The sequence below is a fragment of the Otolemur garnettii genome, unplaced genomic scaffold (assembly GCF_000181295.1).
Source record: "Otolemur garnettii isolate 467f Iridium unplaced genomic scaffold, OtoGar3 scaffold00011, whole genome shotgun sequence".
NCBI lineage: Eukaryota > Metazoa > Chordata > Mammalia > Primates > Galagidae > Otolemur > Otolemur garnettii.
The window spans coordinates 9,889,012-9,910,125 of NW_003852406.1; the positions used below are offsets into that span (position 1 = coordinate 9,889,012).

Here is a 21,114-nt window from a genome sequence, read left to right on the forward strand (position 1 = left end):
AGCCGTCATTGTTGTTTGGCGGGTCTGGGCTGGGGATTCGAACCCGCCACCTTAGGTGTACGTGGCTGGCGCCTTAGCCGGGTGAGCTATAGGCGCTGAGCCCTGAAAATTATTTTTAATAATTCTAATCTCACTGCCAGTTTCACAAACAACTGATTGCTTAGAGTAAAAATGTTTTAAGCATTGAATATTGAAATAATTAATGTTAAAGATTTCAAAGCAAGATGGTGCGTTAAAAAGAGCCTCAAAGTGTTTTGAGAGGAAAATTAACCGAATAGGAGTAAAGGAGAATGGTGAGCATCAGAATTCCTTACCTTTTAATTATTTCCATGGAAAAGTACCTAATTCTCAATTGCTGGTAGGTGGAACATCCTATTGGTTAAAAATAAATTCCATAAAGTTTGAGGGGAAAAAAAAAGGCAGCCCAATCAGCCGTAAGCTAGAAACAGAATAATAAAATTATGCCCAAGGTGTCAGGTCATTACACCAGTTGTCTAGCCCCGGGCCAGGGTTTAGGCCCCAGAGTTGACAGACAACAGTGGTCACGTGGGCTCAAGGGCATCCAGAAGGGCTTGTTTGGACAGGTCCGGGTCAGGGAAGGGCTGCCGTTCAGCATTTGGCTCTGAAGTGTCTTTGCTGTTTAAAGTGTCTTGTTTTCTTTGAACTTTGAAGTTTCGCCCTCATAATGATTCCAATCATTATTTAAACAGGTGTAATTCTAACTTAATGTCCTCGTTTCTCCCTGGTAGCTGGAACAGTGAACCATGGAGCTATATTTTGGAGAATATCAGCATGTGCAGCAGGAGTATGGGGTCCATCTGAGACTCGCAAGTGACGAAACCAAGAGGTCAAGGAATTCCCAGCACCCCAAGACGGGCTCCTATGGTGTCAGCATTAGGGTCCAGGGGATTGATGGCCACCCCTACATAGTCCTGAATAACACGGAGCGGTGTCTAGCAGGCTCGTCTTTCTCAGAAAATGGGCCACCATTCTCATCTCCAGTGATAAACAACCTTCCTCTACATTCCAGCAACAGTTCTGTGCTAACCGGGAACAGTGCAGAATTGAAGCTCCCAGAAAATCCATATGCCCAGCCCAGCCCTATAAAAAACCCCAAACAGCCCTCTCTCCATGAGGGCAAGAATGGAGTTCTAGATGGCAAAGATGGGCCAGCGAAGACATCCCATGTGCTGAACTTTCAGAGGCATCCCGAGCTTTTGCAGCCTTATGACCCTGAAAAGAGCGAGTTGAACTTACAAAACCACCAACCTCCTGAGAGTAATTGGCTGAAAACGTTAGCAGACGAAGGTACCAACAATAAGAAGCCTTGGACTTGCTTCCCCAAACCCAGCAATTCCCAGCCTACCAGCCTTCCCTTGGAAGACCTGACAAGGTCCAACGTGACGGCCATTCGTCTGTGCAGCTCCGTGGTCATCGATGACCCCAAAAAGCAGACCTCAGTGTGTGTAAACGTTCAGAGCTGCACCAAGGAGGGGGTGGGAGAAGAGGCCCTTCCCCCTGGTGGGAGGCCTCTACCTGCCCACAGCCCACACACCCACCCCGAAACCAAGAAAACCAGGCCCGATGTTCTTCCCATCCGGCGACAGGATTCTGCCGGACCGGTCCTGGATGGTGCTAGGTCCCGGAGGTCTTCCTCGTCATCAGCAACTCCCACTTCAGCCACCTCTCTGTACAGGTTTTTACTGGACGATCAGGACTGCGCCATCCATGCTGACAATGTCAATCGTCATGAAAATAGAAGGTACATCCCCTTCTTGCCAGGAACCGGGCGGGATATTGATACGGGATCAATTCCAGGCGTGGATCAGTTAATTGAAAAATTTGATCAAAAACCTGGGCTTCAGAGGAGGGGAAGGACGGGGAAGAGGAACAGAATCAATCCAGATGACAGGAAGAGATCCAGGAGCGTGGACAGCGCCTTTCCCTTCGGTCTCCAAGGGAACTCCGAGTACCTGACCGAATTTAGTAGGAACTTGGGCAAGTCCAGCGAACACCTGCTCCGGCCGTCCCAGGTGTGCCCGCCCAGGACGCCGTCTCAGGAGCACCGTGGGAAGCAAAGCGTGGGCCGCGCCTGTGCCAAGCTGCCCGGAGCCGCGCTTGGGGCTCAGTGCGCCCACCCTGGGCTGCCCCAGCAGAATAGAAGTGGGAAAGTTCTGGAAGCCAAAGGCAGTCAGGAAAGCCCATCGATTCGTGCATCCTCCCTCCCAGCACAGAGTAAAAAGGAGGAAGAAATAAAAACAGCCACTGCTACGCTGATGTTACAGAATCGGGTGGCAGCAACTGCATCAGATTCGGGTGCCAAGAAAATTTCCGTGAAGACATTTCCTTCCCCCTCAAATACTCAGGTAACACCGGTGTGATTCCTGTTTTGCTTTTTTCCTCTAAGTGATTAGATGATGTACCCATGTGGCAGGAGGTTACAGGAACACGCTGCCTCTCAGTCTTGAATCGGGAATCGCACATCTGATATTTTAGGTCAGATTATGCCCTACCAGTGATGTCCTGTTGCCAATTGTATAGTTTTCTGGGTTCGCTCGAGTAGAACTAGATTCCCATTGTGATCTCTCTGTGAAGGAAATTGTCCAAGGCTAGACAGAGGCTCCATCTTCTGTTTGTACACCTATATGTGTGACAGCTGAGAGTATGTAAAATTCCTTTCCTCACAGAGCTTCAGTGGTTATGTTTGTCCCTCATGAGGGACTGGGTTAATTTCTAGCCTGAGAAATTAGGTTAATCCTAATTTAGGTTAATTGTAAAGTGATGGGATTTAAGTGGTACCTTGAGTGTTTTGGTAGTAACAATAAAAAAATAATGATATTGATAAAAACGATAATAAGGTGGGTAAGCGCTAGGCACTATTTGTTGGGTGTTATAGGATTGCAGCAGGCCTGGGAAGATAGGTGCCATTAACCCCAATTTACAGGTGACAGGGTTGAGATGAGAAGTTAAGGAACTTGCCTAAGGTGACAGAGCTCAGTGTGTCACTGTAATAATGAGGATGCTTACCTGGGGACTTGTTTGGGGGAAGGTGCAATGCCTTTAGAAGCCTCGGCTTCAGGGTTTTGCCTTCTCCTGGAAATGTCTAGTGGTCTAATAACTGATATTCTGTTCCAGGCCACACCAGATCTCTTAAAGGGCCAGCAAGAGCTCACTCAGCAAACCAATGAGGAGACGGCCAAGCAAATACTTTACAATTACCTCAAAGAAGGGTTAGTGATTTTCCTTAAAAAGCAAAACATTGTCATTTCTGTGGGGTTCTTAATTTCCTTCTCTGAGGCTTTGTGTCTTTTACTTTTCCATTTGCCCTGTGTGAGCCCTTTGAAGGAAAAGACTCAATGGCTGAATTTTTCATTATAGCATATGAGTCTTGGGTGGTGGGGGCAGGAGCTCGGACAGGGGAGTGTGGGAAAGGGCACTCACTATACTTTAAAAGTTAAAAATGATCATATATTTGTTTAGGTTTTTTTTTTTTTTAATTTGGAACCAAAGAAAGGATTATGGTTATTGAGGGCAAGGGGATGCAAACAATATAAAAATCAAAAGCTTATCTGGCATTTAATTAACTTTGCCTTCTCTGCTTGACCAATGGGAGTTGGATTTTATTTGTATATATTCTTTTTTTTTTTTTTTTTTTTTTTTTGAGACAGAGCCTCAAGCTGTCCCCCTGGGTAGAGTGCCATGGCATCATGCTCACAGCAACCTCCAACTCCTGGGCTCAAGCGAGTCTCCTGCCTTCGCCTCCCAAGTAGCTGGGACCACAGGCGCCCGCCACAACGCCCGGCTATTTTTTGGTTGCAGCCGTCATTGTTGTTTGGCGGGCCTGGGCTGGGGATTTGAACCCGCCACCTTAGGTGTACGTGGCTGGCGCCTTAGCCGGTTGAGCTATAGGCGCCGAGCCTTATTTGTATATATTCTAAGGATCCTGATCTGCTCATGAAATCCTAATATGGGAAGAAGCTGTGGGACAGATGTCTGAAGCAATTCTTTGAGAGAAAACTTTTCAGGGCAGAGTAATTGCTCAGTTCTGCCTACTTCTTGCTCTCCTGCTTCATGTGTACTACAAAATAGTCGTTGCCTGCGGTGGTGAGGCCCGCAATTAGGGAAGAGAAGCTCTGAGAGCCCACTTTGCCACCTCGGCACTGGTCCAGGTCCTTCATTATTTTGTCTAAGGCCAGAGGGTCTTTTTGATTTTCCAAAAATCTGGGGAACAACTCCATGAATACTCTAAGGTCCTCCTTTGTTAAGTAGTCTTCATCCCTGGCAAATTTGTGAAATATGAACATCATCGTTTCCATGGTGTGCTCCATCTGAGATGGCATTTTTGGCAAGGTCTATTAAAGTCTGGGCTGAGAGGCACAGTGGACGCTAGTGAGCTGGGGCGTGGGGCCTTGTTTTGTTTTTTTAAAACAGTCTTACTCTGTCACCTTGAGTGGAATGCTGTGGCATCATCATAGCTGACAGCATCCTCAAAATCTTGGGCTCAAGAGATCCTCCTGCCTCAGTTTCCCAAGTAGCTGGGACTATAAGGACTTGTCACATGCCCAGCTAGTTTTTCTATTTTTAGTAGAGATAGGATCTCACTCTTGCTCAGGCTGGTTTGAACTCATAAGAATGATTTTGTTTTTAAATGACGCTTTACAGTTTCCAAAGCAAACTCAAAGATAGGAAGAATGTCTGCAGGTCAGGTTTGAGTTCGTCTACCATCCCCTCGTGTTCGTTCCTTCATGGCAATCTCAGCCACTCCTCCTCAGAAGTTGCAAGTGAAACCCCCCTCCCCTCCCCACAGCTAACATTGCCCAGGAGCCCCTGCTTCCGTTATTTTAAAGTATGTGGGAGTCATTTAAAAGCAGGGCTTTCCGGACTTATCTTGGGGGTTGAGCTGGAATAATCTGGGTGTCAGTCCTTACTTAGATACTAACTGTGCTAGAATTCTAGACAAGGAATTTGAAGTTTCTGTTTCAGTTCTCTTATCAGATACGATTAAGAAGAAGAAAAAGAAAACCTTTTCAGCCTGACATGATTGAAAATCATCCGCTCGGCAAATACTGATTAATGTAGAAACATTTTATATATTTGTATTTTGCCTTACAATTATTTGTCTGTATTATAGAGCTGGCAGAATACTCAGGTTGAAAATATGATACAGGAAGTCATTGAAAAAGGAGGAAAAAGTAACCAGTAAGATTTCTCCTAGCTAAGAACTAGTTATCAGTATCTTCCTGTGAGGGCATTAAGGTAAAAGAACTTTTGATTTTTAAAGTTCTTTAAATTATTTATTTATTTATTTTATTTTTAAGTTTTTGGCACATGATTTATAGAGATGCTGGTCAGACAGACTTTAGTGAGAGGTACCTGTTGAAGGAAACTTATTTTAGATCTTTTTCTTTTAATTACTAGGTGTGTGGTTGATGCTGATAACACCTGTCATAATCTAGGCAAGGGGCTGCCATGTTAACTGTCTTGGCCTAGGTTTTTTTTTTTTTTTTTAACAGAGGCTAAACAAGTGAAGATAATTGCAGCTTACCCTTCGTGTCAGGTTTAAAAATAAATGTGTGTATGTATGAAAGACACACACAACAAAGAAAAAGAAGGATTCCTTTTAGAATGAATGAGTCATTTGAATCAAGTAACAAATACTAAATTGTCAATGTATGCTTTTCTTTTCTTTTTTTAAAGACAGAGTCTCACTATATCACCCTCAGTAGAGTGCCGTAGCGTCACAGGTCACAGCAACCTCAAACTCTTGGGCTTAAGCGATTCTCTTGCCTCAGCCTCCCAAGTAGCTGGGACTATAGGTGCCCACCACAACGCCCAGCTATTTTTTGTTGGAGTTGTTTAGTTGGCCCGGGCCAGGTTTGAACCTGCTACCTTCGGTGTATGTGGCTGGTGCCATAACCATTGTGCTACAGGTGCCAAGCCCACTGTATGCTTTTCTCCAAGCTTATTTAGAATGTGATTATGTCTGTTTTACGTATTTGAAAATAGGTGCTGGTGGTGCCTAATGCAGCCACACACAAACACTTTCCCCTTCTCTTCTTCTTCTGCCCTCCTCTCAAGACAAAGATACAAAGGATCTGGCTAGCCCACCCCCCTGAGAAGTTCTTGCCAAAAGACCCTAACTTGCCCGAGAGCTGTGGAATTTCCCCACCCCATGTATAAGGGGTCTCTAACTGCCCTCAGATGCTGATGCCATCTTTGTACTGGGAGGGTCACTCTCTTTTCAGTGAACCTGGCCTGACCATCTCCTCTGCAGCCTCATTTCTGGGCACCACCGCTTACACCTTTCAATGGGAATCCTTGTTCCAAAATGAGTAGTAACAGAACAATTTATCTAAAGAAAAAATACCATCCATCCTGCTCTTCTCACACTGGTTTTGTTTGCACCCTTAATTTATTCAGCCTCTTGCTGGCATGTAAAATATTCTGAGCCCAGTGGTTGTGTCCCTCATTGCTCTCTCTGCTGTGTCTTTTTCAGGAGCACCGATAATGACGATGCTACTAAAAGGAAAGTCAACCTGGTCTTTGAGAAAATCCAGACTTTGAAGTCCCGAGCAGCAGGGAGCGCACAAGGAAATAACCAAGTAAATGGAAGTTTTATATTTTGCAGAGTGCTTGTAGCATGGACTGTGGTAAACACCTTGCTGTGGCTTCATGCTGAATGTTTGTTTATAGCAGGTGGGAAGGTTCCTAAGTAGGAAGCAGTAATACTCATCATGTTTTAAATGTTGTTAATTTCCACCTAGCCTTTTGGGTATAACAAAGTGAGAGGAATAAGGGGTAGAGTTTAGAAGGGAAAATTAAGAACAGGAAGACTGAAATGACCCAGCTGAGGGAGAGCACTCCAGCATTGTTGTAGGCAGCCTGGGAAGGTCAGTGTGAGCTGCGTGAGACTCCAGCTCTGGGACTTCAGGTGTGAAAGAGAATGAGGACTAGAGACTGGAGAAGCTGCCTGGGGCTGGTGCAGGGGATGGAAAGGTGTGGCCTGGGGCCAAGTTCCTTTTTAAAAACTGCCTTCTGGGAGGCGCTTGTGGCTCAGTGGGTAGGGCATTGGCTCCATATACCATGGGTGAGGGTGGCGGGTTCGAACCTGGCCCCAGCCAAATTGCAACAGCAAAAAATAGCCGGGCATTATAGTCCCAGCTACTTGGGAGGCTGAGGCAGGAGAATCACCTAGGCCCAGGAGTTGGACATTGCTGTGAGCTGTGATGCCATAGCACTCTACTGAGGGCAATAAAATGAGACTCCATCTTAAATAAATAAATAAAATAAAATAAAATAAAATATATAAATAAACCTGCCTGCTAATGGTACTGAATTTGAGTTGGGACTTAGAGATTGTTTTGGTTAGAGAAGGAGTCATCTGTTATTGGATAAACATCTACTGTGTGCCAGACACAATTTGTGTCCTAAAAGGAAGTGGCAATTAAGAGAGGATGGCTAAACGCTTGCTTCTCAACTCTATTCTACCTCGTATTAGGACTTATTTCTTGCTTGTGTGGCTTCCCTTCCCCTCCCCAGGGGATTCTGTATGAGAAGAGAAGCTACTCAGAGGGAGGTAACCCAAAATGTATCTGTAGGTTCTTTTTGACTTTGATAACATATGTATAGAGGATATTTTAAAATATTAACCATGCTCTTTTTATTGCTCAGTATTCTAGCATCAGCTGACCCCTGACTGCTGCTCTGGCCTCAAATAGAACAATGCCATGTGTGTGTGTGTGTGTGTGTGTGAGAGAGAGAGAAAGAGAGAGACACACACACACACACACACACACACACAGAATTCCCACTGGGGAATCTTTAAATCATATACCTTGCTTTATACACAGACTTTAGGAGTTCTCCATATCTCTTAAAATTAATTCAGTGTTTTTTTCCCTAAAATTCTTAAATCTAAATTATCATTGTGATTCTTTCTTTGTGTTCACATGCATTTTCTTAGGAAGAACACAGCCATTGGCCTTGATGTTGAGATTGTCGTGGTTCACAGATGAGGGAACTGGGGAAGTCAGGGTAGGCCTTCTGGAGACAGTGACGCTGATGTTATCTCAAATGATCACAGTCTGAAAATACATTTCTGAAAAGAAGATATACAATTGGCCAACAAATATATGGAAAAATGCTTAACTTCACTCGCCATTAGGGAAACATAAATCAAAAGCACAGTGAGGTCTCATCTCACCCCAGTTTAGATGGCCGTTATGGAAAAGAGAAGAGAATAACGGTGCTGGCAAGGCTTTCTTATATACTATTGATGGGAATGCAGATTAGCACACTCACTATGGAGAACAGTGCGGGGGCGTTCTCTCCAAAAACTGCAAATACACATAGACCTACCATAAGATCCTGCAATCCCACTCTGGGAATTTATCCAAAGGAAAGGAAAGCATTTTATATAGTATCAGAGAGACATCTGCACCCCCATGTTTTTTTAAGCACTGTTTACAACAGCCAAGATACGGAATCAACCAGATTGTCCAACAACAGATGAATGAAGAAAATGTGGTCTGTGTATACCTGGAATACCCTTCAGCCGTAAAAAAGAATGAAATCATGTCATTTGCATCCATGTGGCTGGAACTGGAAGACTGTTGAGTGAAACAAACCAGGCACAGAGAGTTAAATACCACATGTTCTCACTCGTAGGTAGAAGCTAAAAAAAAAAATGGATCTCATAGAAGTGGAAAGTAGAGCAGAGGATACTAGAGGCTGAGAAGGGTAGGGTGAAGAGAGGGATATGGAAAGATTTGTTAAAGGAATAAAACAGAGAAAGCTCATAGAATTCTCTGTGAGAAGAAGAGTGCTCTAGGTGAAGGGGCTGGTACAGACCAGAGTGGAGAGGCGTGGTGGATTAGGGTTAGGCTTAGGGTTAGAGTTAGGTGAGTTAGTGCAGCTGGAACAGACAGCCAGGATATGGGGAGGAAGAGCCTGAGAGAAAGGACCCCAGAAATCACGTAGGAAGTTTGCATTTCAGGTTGAAGGGCATGGGCTACCATTGATGGGTTTTAAACAGGTATGAATACCATTGTATGTGTAGCTTTTGGAGAAAGGTAGGGTTAAAGGAAGAGAGAGAGAGATTGCTAATGAAGCCAAGATGGTGAGGAAGTGAGCTAAGACTCTCAGACTTTTGGCTGTAATCGCAGTGCCATGTCTAATTGCCCACATTTTCCTACTCTTCTCCCCTCCCTCTTATGCTCTGACTCTGATTATTTGCTGGCAAAGGTTTTGAAGTTTTATCTTTTTGGTGTCAGTGAAGTGACTACCTAGCAGAGGATGTGAGAACCTTCTCCCGTATGGACTGAGATGGTATTGGAAAATGGCAAAGCAAGCAGGGTTTTTGTTTGGGAAAGAACAATGTGTGAGGTCTCTCACAGGCTTGGATTTCGATTTCTAAAATGGATTGCTCTCATTTTGCCCAAGAAGTCCTGAGTTTGTGCCATTGGGGGGGTTTAGTCCCCTTCACAGCTGTAGGTGGGGGAGTACCTCGTTCCATGTTAATTACATGCAACTCACACCTGGCATCAGGGGCATGTGCGCCAAGATGTTGCTTTTTCTAGCTCTGATTCCTGCTTATATCTCTTCCCTTCAGCTATTTGTAGTTTTTGAATCATTTTTCTGTAGGATTTTAGCCAAATCCCTTTGAGAGCATCATCCTTTTATTTACATGGAAGAAAGAAAACAGATCCATTAATATTCATAATGAGATCAAAGATGATTTTCCTTATAGAGTCTCTTTAAACAGGTCTGTCTTCTTTATGGAAATATAACATCTAAAAGAAAGAACAAATTTAGCTAACATTTATTTGCTACTTGGATATAGGTGTGCAGGGAATGAGGTATAAAAAGCTCATTGGCGGGCAGTGCCTATGGCTCAGTGAGTAGGGCGCCGGCCCAGTATACCGAAGGTAGTGGGTTCAAACCCGGCCTCCGCCAAACTGCAACAAAAAAATAGCCAGGTGTTGTGGTGAACGCTTGTAGTCCCAGCTACTTGGGAGGCTGAGGCAAGAGAATCACCTAAGCCCAGGAGCTGGAGGTTGCTGTGAGCTGTGTGACGCTGCCACAGCACGCTACAGAGGGCAATAAAGTGAGACTCTGTGTCTAAAAAAAAAAAAAAAAACTCACTGATTATGGAGCAATAATCTCCATGTAATGAAACTTCTGTAACAAATGTGTCTGCAAAGGGAACACAGAGATGTGGACTTTGGGTATAATTTCATGCAACCGATGAATTTGTTTAACATATAAATTTATTTAATATTTTTATATTGTTTATGATTGCACAGATCTTAGCCATATAGTTCACTGAAAAAAAATTTTTTTAAACAACTCTTTTTTTTTTAAAGCATTTTTTCCTTTCTCATTTTATTTATTTATTTATTTATTTTTCCCTACAGTTTGGCTGGGGCTGGGTTTGAACCTACCACACTTGGTAAATGGGACCAGCACCCTACTCACTGAGCCACAGGTGCCGCCCAGTTCACTGAATTTTTAATATAGGCCTGCTTCTTAGGGCGATGCCTGTGGCTCAAAGGGGTAGGGCACTGGCCCCATATGCTGGAGGTGGTGGGTTCAAACCCAGCCCTGGCCGGAAAAAAAAAAAAGCATATATAGGCCTGCTTCCATGCACATGCCACCCAGATCAAGAAACAGAACATTCCCCTCACTCAGAAGGTTTCCTGTGCTCCTTCCCAGTTAATTATATCCCCTACCTCTGGAAGTAATTACCTCCTGACTTCTATTACCTACATTAGCGTTTCCGGTCTTGAATTTTGTACAATTTTACAATATGCACTCCTCTCTGTCCAGCTTCCTTTCCTTAACATCTCAGCGAGATTCACTAATGTTGCACGCATATGTAGCTATTTTGTAACAACTTGTAATTTTCCTTTATATCAGCATACCTTAGTAGGTATACTCGGTGGATGTTTCTGGTTTTTGGCTATTAGGAATAAAGCTATTGTGAACATTATTGTACTTTTTTTTTTTTTTTTTGAGTAAAACCATCTCATTTCTCTGGAGAATATATCTAGAGGTAAAATTGCTTGGCTATAAAGTAGGCAGAGGTATAGATCTTAAATATTGCAAGTGATTTTACAGAGTGGTTGAAACAATTTGTACTCCCATCAGCAATGCAGGCCAGTTCTGTCTGTTCTGTCTTTTGTAACACCTGGACTCTCTGTTCTGTTCCTGTTGGTCTACTTGTCTCTCCTTGAGTTAATAACATATGGTTTTCATTACTGAAACTATAGTAAGCCTGGAAATCTGGTAATATACATCCTCCAACTTTATTTCTCTTTAAGATTGTTTTGGCTATCTAGGTCTTTTGCCTTTTCATATAAACTATAGAATCAGCTTGTCGGTTTCCACCAAAAAGTGGGCAGGATGCCGGCCCCATATGCCGAGGGTGGTGGGTTCAAACCCTGCCCCGGCCAAATTGCAACAAAAAAATAGCTGGGTGTCGTGGTGGGCGCCTCTAGTCCCAGCTACTTGGGAGGCTGAGGCAAGGGAATCCCCTAAGCCCAGGAGTTAGAGTTTGCTGTGAGCTGTGTGATGCCACAGCACTCTACCCAGGGCGATAAAGTGAAACTGTCTCTACAAAAAAAATTAAAAAAAAATAATGATGATTCTCCAGGCATTTTGATTGGAATTATATGGAATGTTCATGTAAATTTGGTGAACCTGAACAGAAATGGTATTCTTATTCATGAATATGAACTTTTCCTTTAATGATTGATTGATTGACTGATTGAGACAGTCTCACTCTGCCACCCTGATTAGAGTGCTGTGGCATTAGAGCTTACAGCAACTTCAAGTCCTTGGGCTTAAGTGATCCTCTTGTCTCAGTTTTTTCTATTTTTAGTAGAGACAGGGTCTCGTTATTGCTCTGACTGGTCTTGAGCTCTATAGCTGGTCTTGAGCTCCACCTCCCTTGGCCTCCCAGAGTGCTGGAATTACACTAGTGAGCCACCACACCCTGCATTTTCTCTCATTTATCTATGTCTTCAGCTTCTCTCGGCAATGTCTGTCATTTTTGTTGCCAAGGTCTTGCATATCTTTCATTTTGATTTATATCCCTTTTCTAGTATTGTTCATTGTTTTTTGTACCTCTGCATTTCCACGAGGAGGACTGTTTTCTTCCAGCTTGGAGAACTTTTATGTCATAGCTTGTTTGTCTGAGAATGTCCTTTAGTCACTCTCATTTTTGAGGAACTCCAGTTTGGTGAGTATTGTTCTGTCTTAAAACTTGAAAAATATTGTTGATCTTTTGACTCCATGGACTCCATGGGGAAGCTAGCCACTATCTTTAGCCTTTTCCTCCTGAAAGTGAGGTCTTTTCTCTCTGGCTAATATTTCATCTTTATCTTCAATTTTTAGAATTTTGACTATGATGTGCCTAAGTGTAGTTATTCTTGTATTTCTCCTACATGGGGTTCATGAGTTCTTGAGTCAACAGGTTGCTGATGGTTATCAGCTTTGAAAAATTCTTGGTTGTTATTTCTTTGAATATTGCTTCTTTCATATTCTCTCTCTTCTCGGATTCCAGTTACATGTATTTTAGAAACTTTGTTGGCGTTCTGTATATCTCTTGGGTTCCAGTCTTTGTGTGTAAATTCTCTTGGTGTATCAGATATTTTGGATGTTTTCTACTGACCTTTCAATTCATTAATCTTTTTTTCTGGTTATGTGAGTCTTCTTTTAAGATTTACTCTTTTAAGATGTCCTTAAAAGAACCTTTTTCTTCATCCTTTAAGGGTGGTCCTGAAAAGAATAAGTTCTTAAATTTCAGATACTTTGTGTTATTGTTCAAGAATTTCTACTTGGGGGCAGTGCCTATGGCTCAAAAGGGTAGGGCGCCAGCCCCATATGCCAGAGGTGGCAGGTTCAAGCCCAACCCTGGCCAAATAAATAAATAAATAAAATAAAATCGAGAATCATTTAAACAAAAAAAAAAAAAAAAAGAATTTCTACTTGATTATATCCTTACAGAATCTGATTATCTGTGGAACTCAATTTTAAAATCCATTTTCTCCATCATTTTCTCTATTTTAAGGAACATTATTTATAGTTATTCTGAGACCCTTATCTGCTAGCTCTAATAGCTGGGTCGTCTCTGCCTTTGTTGTCTAATTATCTCTTCATGGTTGGTCTGTTTTTTTTGTTTTTTGTTTTTAACTTCTTTGCATGTCTAGGACTTTTCTTGGTTGTACGCTGGACGTAGTGGATGGCCAGTTATAGATGTTCTGGATTATGTTATCTCCTCTTGAAGAACGCTGAGTTTTGTTTTGGTAGTCAGATTATTTACAGATCACCTTGATTCTGTGTGCTTGGTTGTTTTAGCCACTGTTAGGGTGGGTCTCTTCTATGGCATGGCTCCTGTTCCTTTTTTAAGTTTCAAATGAATGAGAGGATGGCCATCCAAGTTTCCCTATTTTGGCCAAGTTCTCTGTTGGGTTGTTGGGCTCTTTGCCTCCTAGAAGGTGTTCTTTGATAGCCTTTTGCAATCTTGCCCTGCTCATATACAGTTTAGGAGTCATCCAAGAATCCAAGGAGTATTTTTTTTACAAGTGTCTGGAGCTGCTTCTGTGGAGGTCTCTCTCCAGTCTTATACCCTGACCCTAAAATCTCTGCTTGTTAACTGTCTTTAAACTCCAGTCTCCTTCCTTCATTGGTGAGTTGCTACTCTCTATTTAGACCTTCTGGCCCTTAAATTAATAAACTTTATTTTTCAGAACAGTTTACGGTTCACAGCAAAGTTGAGTGGAAAGTACAGAGAGTCCCCACACACATGCCTCCACCACTGTTAGCATCCTGGACCACAGTGGCATATTTGGTACAATCAGTGGACCTATCTGGACACATCGTTATTACCCAAAGTCCACAGTTTACATTAGGGTTCCCTCTTGGAATGCACATTCTATGGGTTTAACAAATGTATAATGACATGTATTCACCATTATAGCATCATACACAATAGTGTCACTGCCCTACAAGTCCTCTGTTTTCTGCTGTTTGTCCCTCCATCTCTAACCACTGACACCAAGCCACTTTTCTAGTGTCTCCATACTTTTGTCTTTTCCAGGATGTCATGTGTTTGGCATCATACAGTATGTAGCCTTCTCAGATTGGCTTATATCACTTAGTAATATGTATTGAAGTTTTCCTCCCGCGCCTTGTAAGGGCTTGATAGCCTATTTTTTGTCAGTGTTGAGTAATATTCCATCACCTGACATACCAGTTGATCCATGCACTGAACTAAGAGCATCTTCGTTGTTCCAAGTTTCGTTCATTATGAATAAAGCTGCTATAAACATCCATCACAGGTTTTTGTGAGGACTTAAGTTTTCAGCTCATTTGGGCAAATACCAAGGAGCACAACTGCTGGGTCATATGGTAAGAACATGTTTCGTTCTGTAAGAAACTGTCACACAAGTGACTGTTACCAGTTTGCGTTTCCAGAAGCAATGAATGAATGAAAATACCAGCATTTGGTGTTTTCAGTGTTTTGGATTTTGGCCATTCTAAGAGGCGTGGTTTCTCACTGTTGGGTTTCTCATTGTTTGGGCTTTAACAATTTTACTGTGCTGTGGTTTAAAATGCAGTCAGGGAAAACACAGGATGAATGTGGGACTATCTCATGTATTTCCCGTTCAAGGATTATGACCCTGCCTTGGCTGATTTTCAGTGCCTGCAAACAGTTCTCTATATCTTATCTGGCTTTCCCAGTTCTTGGTGGGAGGGTAAATCTGATATTGGCTACTGTATTATGACAAAAATTGAATTCCAACAATCAAGGCCCCATATACCGGAGGTGGTGGGTTCAAACCCAGCCGTGGCCAAAAAACAAAACAAAACAAAACATTAATTACATGTAGGGGAAGTGTTTGGTTCTGTAGATTTGTAGATACATAAAACATGGTCCCTGCCCTCCAAAAGTTCATAATCTAAGGTAGTGATTCTCAGACTACTCTGGAGAAACAGTGAAGCTCAGTGGTGGCCTGTCGTTAAAAGAGAAAAACGAATGTCTTTCCCCAATTTACTTACAGAAAGATTTTGTTGCTGATTTTTTGTTAACTGCTCATTTTTATGAACTGGAATCTAGGATAGAGAAGCTAGGTTATCGATTATTATGGAGAAGCTTTTCAAGTTTTACTTATCCTCAATTTATTATGTTAATATTTTAGAATATTCTACACATTATGGACTTCTAATAAATATGCCACCTATGTGAATTTTAGTCATATTGGACTTGTGTTGAGATATCCGATGAAATAATTCCTATGACTGTAGTAAATACTATAAAATAAAGCTCAGTGAAGTCCCAAGGGTGCCAGGCATAGGGGTGCGTGCGGGCAGCATGATTAACTCTGCCTGTGAAGTCAGGGAAAGTTCTCTGCAGGGGTTTACATTTGAATTGGGTCTCACGAGGTTTAGTGTTATGCCTCATCCATAATAACTGCACTGATTATATCTGGGGAGGGAAGAGAATGAAAATGAAGCATCCTGAACATTTAAATTAGGATATCTTTGTAATTAATTATAGGTGTCTAATTCTTCATCTGAAATCAAAGATCTACTGGAACAGAAAAACAAGTTAACGGTAGAAGTGGCTGAACTTCAGAGACAGCTTCAACTGGAAGTCAAGGTATCAGGGTTTTCCCTTTTATTATCTTTTCCATTTCTGTCTTGGTTGATAAAGAATATTTTATGCACATTAAGATACTTGGGTAAAAGAAAGCCATTTTTTTCCTCCCCAGAAGAAACATTCCTCTCATCACCGAGTAAATTCCTTTGTATTTGGCTGTTGCTGACCAGATCAGTTTTATTTTTAAGTAACCAAAGCATTCAGAGACTGTTTGCTTTGAAGGAGTCCAAGAAACACTGGTGTGCACTCATGCAGGCCCATTGGAAACTACCTATGTATAAAACATCTCAACTAAGTAACAGCAGCCGCAAGTGAGGTGTAGCTGTGTGTGCGTTTTTCTTTTATTAGTATTAGAATTTATTGCATATAAACATTTAATATTCTTTCTAGTTACAAACTCCTATGCCTTAATTATGTAGTGGGATTAAGTGGTTTAATAACATTGAAGTGCCAGGAGATGGCATCGGCTGGAGGTTGGAAGTGGGCTCTGTGGGGGCGTATGAAGGTGCAGGGGGAGGCACTTTACCCCTCACACCGATTCGTGTTAGAATCAGCATAACATCAAGGAGGAGAGAGAGAGAATGAGAACGAACCTGGAAGCGCTCCGGAGCCAACATGACTCGAAGGTGGAAGAGAACTCGGTGCTGCAGCAGCGGCTGGAGGAAAGTGAAGGGGAGCTCCGCAAGAACCTGGAGGAGTGAGTTCTGGTCCCACCTCCTTCCTGGGTTCTGTAGCCAGACCACTTTTGTCCTGTTCGAACTGCCCAGCCTTCCAAATATTTGCAAAGACTGCCCACTCTTTTTGTCCCCCTCTTATCCTTGTAAAATTGTGAAGCTGGCAACACGTGTAGACTGATAAGCAGGAAAGCTAACAATTATTAAAATTCCTTGTACACCTTGAAGTGTGTCTTATAAAGTTTCAGCCCTTAAAGTGGATCTTGTGACAGGTTAGTGGGAAGCAGGGAATGCTAAATGGTGATATCTAAAGACAGATTTCAAGGAGCCTGGGTCCAGCATCTAAAAAGCAGGTGTCATGTGGCCTCCACCATCTCACAGCTTATGAATTTTATCATGGGTGGTGCCTGTCTCTGGCGCTTATCTACCTCTTCTGAGTCTCCGGAGGAGGAGAGTCAGGTCCAAGGTGGCCCTGCTGTGGTGTTGTATTAAAATCTGTGGCAAAAGGATCTAAAACCAACGTGAAAATGTTCAATGCCAAGGTGCCCTGTGGACATGATAGAAGCCTGAAGTAGAAGTATAAGTAGGAGTCAAATCTAGAGGGAAATTAAAAAAAAAAATAGGACCTTTGGTAATCAAAGCATTTGATTGCCCTTGCAATTTTGATGGTGGAATTTTTGCTTTTAAAACATTCATAGAAGCTGATTTCAGAACAGTTAGTAAGGAAAAAAATCAGAAAATGTAGGATATAGGAAAGACTTAATAAAATATAAGGGTTCAATAATTGTGAGTTTCCTTTAGAGCAGAGGTTGGCAACCCACATATTGTCAGATAATGACTATTTTGGGGTTTGCAGTCCATATAGTCTTTGTTGTAACCACTCGGTTCTTCCAGTCTGTCATGGAAATGGCCACTTATAAATGAATGAGCATGACTGGGTTCCAGTAAAACTTTATTTATAAAAACAGGCAGTGGGCCGATTTGGCCCATAGGTCATGATTTGCTGGCTGTCCTGGTCTAGAATACAGGGGTAGTAGAAGATGGTTGAGTAAAATGGCTTTAGTGAAAAAAACATCAACAGAATTGGTTTTTGTCATTTCCTCGTCTTCTGTGTCCAAATTTTAGTCATAGGATGATATTCCTTTGGGGAGAAAATGTCTTATAACCTCCATTTGACAGATTTGAGTTCTTTTTTTTTTTGGCAGGTTTATTTATTTATTTATTTTTGACTGGGGGCTGGGTTTGAACCCGCCACCTCCGGCATATGGGGCTGGCACCCTACTCCTTTGAGCCCCAGGCACCGCCCCAGGTTTAAGTTCTTATTTGTCCTTCTATTAGGCCAAATTAGACCAAGCTATGAGTCCTTACCAGGTGCCTCTGTAGGTTGGTGATTCCTTGTTCAGTGAGTGCAGAGCAGGGAATGGGAGGCTGCCAGGGGCTTTAGAGGATACTGTGTGACTGAAGGTCTGAAATCACAGCAGAGCCTAGGAGAGTCTCCCTGATGAGCCTCCTTTCCTGCTAGGCTGTTCCAGGTGAAGATGGAACGGGAACAGCACCAGACTGAGATCCGGGATCTCCAGGACCAACTCTCAGAAATGCACGATGAACTGGACAGCGCTAAGCAATCTGAGGACAGGGAGAAGGGGGCTCTGATTGAGGTAAGGTGTGGTAAGGCCAGGTGTCTAGAGAGGCCCGCCTGCCTGCAGAGGGAGGGATGGTTGACTTACTACAAGCGGTTTTCTGTTGTGTGCATTTGCCCCACCTGTGCCTGTGATTGGATTCTGTGATAGGGTCTCATATAGTAGTTTGTAAACCTTGTCTTAGGAAAAATTTCAAGCATACAGAAAAGTGTAAAGAATAGTACATTAATACCCATAGACCCTCAGGATAGATCTGGCAGTTGTATTTTGCTGTATTTACTGTTGATTCATCTGTCCTTCCATTCACCCTTCTAGTTTTTCTTTGTTTGCTGAACCATTTCAAAGTAAATCACAGATAATAGCATGCTTCACGCCTAAATTTTTCAGCTTGCTTCCTTGAAAAATTAGGGAATTTTCATACCTAGCCTCAATACCATTATCCCACCTAGAAATTATAATATAATAATAATTCTAATACTCGGCTTTTATTCAGAATTTCCCAGTTACCCCCCCCCCAGGTATATTGGTTAGTCTTTTTCTTTCCTCCCCAAGCCAGGACCCAGTTAGGAACCACACAGCACTCCCACCATTCCCTATTTCCTGCACTTTCTCCTATGCCTCTGATTTTCTGAAGAGACCAGAGCAATGCCCCACATTCTGGATTTATCTGATTGTTTCCTTATGGCATCCATTAATTTGTTCTATCCCCTATAATTCTAGTAATTGGAAATGAGAGCTAAATACTATTAGGTTTAGGTTAAACTTTGAGCAAAAATACTTTGTAAGTATGCTATTTATGGAAAAGCATTTGAGACATTAAGATTATATTAAGGTCAGCACTGATGACAGGTTAAGTGCTAATGGCTTTAGGCTCGCCCATGACTGTAAGCTCCATGAAGGCAGGGTTGGCTCAGCATTGTATCTGCAGCAGTTATCATAGAGCCTGATACACAGCAGTTAAGAAATAGCTAGTGGACGATTGAATGGGGCATTGAGTAGTGAGTGGATGAAGGGGGAAAAAATCCATTTTCTATGTACTCAGGCTTTCCATCTGGCTTCTCTAACTCCCCAGGAGCCATTCAAGTTCTGGCTTTTTAGAACTTAGCCTTTCTCTTCCCCTTGATTTGGGCAGAGCCAAGAGCACAGTGGCTGTGGCCTACACAGCCCAGGAGTTCTCAGGAATTCATTTGTCCCGTAGGCATAGTAGAACACTTTTCTCTTTTCCCTATTTAGACCTTTTCTCCTGAGAAGGCCTCGCCCTGTTCTCTTTCAGTATTTCTCTCTCTCTCTCTTTTTTTTTTTTGAGAAACAGTCTTAAGCTGTCACCCTGGGTAAAGTGCCATGGCATCATAGCTCATAGCAACCTCCAACTCCTGGGGTCAAGCAATCCACTTGCCTCAGTTTTTTTTTTCTTTTCTATTTTTAGTAGAGACAGGGCCTCACTTTTACTCAGGCTGGTCTGGGGCTCATGAGCTCAAGCTATCTACTCGCCTTGGCCTCCAAGAGTGCTAGGATTACAGGTGTGAGCCACCATGCCCAGCCTAGCATTTCTCTTTGTATCAAACAATTCCTTACCAACCACCCTGTTCTTGGATTTATGATGCTTCTCATGGCCCTGCCTTTTCTCAGGGCCCAGAGTTACAAAGACTGGGTATGATAGGATGGGGCTTTGAAAGTGTGTATCACTGAAACAATATAAAAGCAATATAAAATGAAATTTAAAAATGAGGGCACACATATTTTCTGAGTGTCTAAAAAATCAAGTTTATTTCTGCATTTTCTGTTTGCCTGCCTATCCGTCGATAGGTTTCATCTGTCCATTTATATATTGATAAGGGACTATCACAGTCCCTACAGTTTGATTCCTGCTATTAAAAGTTAATATGTCAGAAAACATTTTTCCTTATGCTTTAGGCTTCATCTTTCATTTTTTAAGGAGATAAACCCTATTTAATCATTCTCCTATATTTGTTTTTCATTTTTTTTTTGCAATTATAGACAAATGTGCTGAATATTTTTTTACATGTATCCTTTTATTATTTCAAAATAATTTCCTAAGAGTAAGTTCCTAGAAATGATGTCACTCTATAGTTTATGGCTTTCAATACAAGAGTCGCTTCATGAATTTGAATAGAAGATGAGACTTTATCATATTTTGCAATTTCTTCCTTGTGCAAACTTTTTTTGGTTTTTTTTTTTGAGACAGAATCTCAAGCTGTTGCCCTGGATAGAGTGCTATGGCGTCACAGCTCACAGCAACCTCTAACTCTTGGGCTTAAGCGATTCTCTTGCCTCAGCCTCCCAACCAGCTGAGACTACAGGCACCCACCATAACGCCCAGCTATTTTTTGATTGTTGCTGTCATTGTTGTTTAGCAGGCCTGGGCTGGATTCAAACCCGCCAGCTCTGGTGTATGTGGCTGGTGCCCTAGATGCTGAGCTATAGGCACCGAGCCCACTTTATTGGTTATAAAAGGGAAAGATGTTACATTAATTCTTGGAAAGTCTCTTTAGTAACTAATTTTCCCCAGTAACTGGAAGCTGTAATTATTGGTTACCTCTTCTTCAATATCCTTGATCTCCTCTATCCTTCTGGATTCCCTATTTTAGCACACTTGACTTTGCACTATTTTTGTATTGATCTCTTTCTTCTATTAGTTAGCTAGTTCAAGAACATATTATCTCTTTGCTGCTTCTCCCATTTCATGCTTTACATGGTGCCAAGCAACAGAACAAATGAGCAGATAATTTTTAATATTGTTTTAAAAAGTTGCCATTCTAAAAAGGAATAATTCTAAAATGAACTACATCTTCTTTGCCTCTTGACCCATACTATACTGTGCACATATTAAATGGCCATCATTTAACTGATTAAATATTCCTTGTTTGTTTGTTTTTAATGTAGGTAATTAGAATAAGGATATGAACCTCAGTTTTGATGATGTGTGTTCAGGAAGAGGTGGGAATAGGAAGCAGCACATGTTTTCTTAAAAATGCTTCTGATGATGGCTTGGCACCTGTGGCTCAAGCGGCTAAGGTGCCAGCCACATATGCCTGAGCTGGCGGGTTCGAATCCAGCCTGGGCCTGCCAAACAACAATAATGGCTGCAACCAAAAAATAGCCGGGCATTGTGGCG

At 42.2% G+C, this 21,114-nt stretch overlaps 1 protein-coding gene across 2 annotated transcripts in view; it reads left to right on the plus strand.

Moving 5' to 3' along the window:
- CGNL1 (cingulin like 1) overlaps nt 1-21,114 on the plus strand; it is a 179,240-nt gene that overhangs the window by 60,083 nt on the left and 98,043 nt on the right. For both annotated transcript variants that reach the window (XM_003784377.3, XM_023510144.1), the window contains exons 2-7: nt 750-2,366; nt 3,136-3,230; nt 6,497-6,602; nt 15,563-15,664; nt 16,213-16,361; nt 17,861-17,996. In XM_003784377.3, the coding sequence (XP_003784425.1) occupies nt 765-2,366; nt 3,136-3,230; nt 6,497-6,602; nt 15,563-15,664; nt 16,213-16,361; nt 17,861-17,996 (2,190 nt within the window). In that variant the 5' untranslated portion in view covers nt 750-764. The remainder of the gene's footprint in view (nt 1-749; nt 2,367-3,135; nt 3,231-6,496; nt 6,603-15,562; nt 15,665-16,212; nt 16,362-17,860; nt 17,997-21,114) is intronic.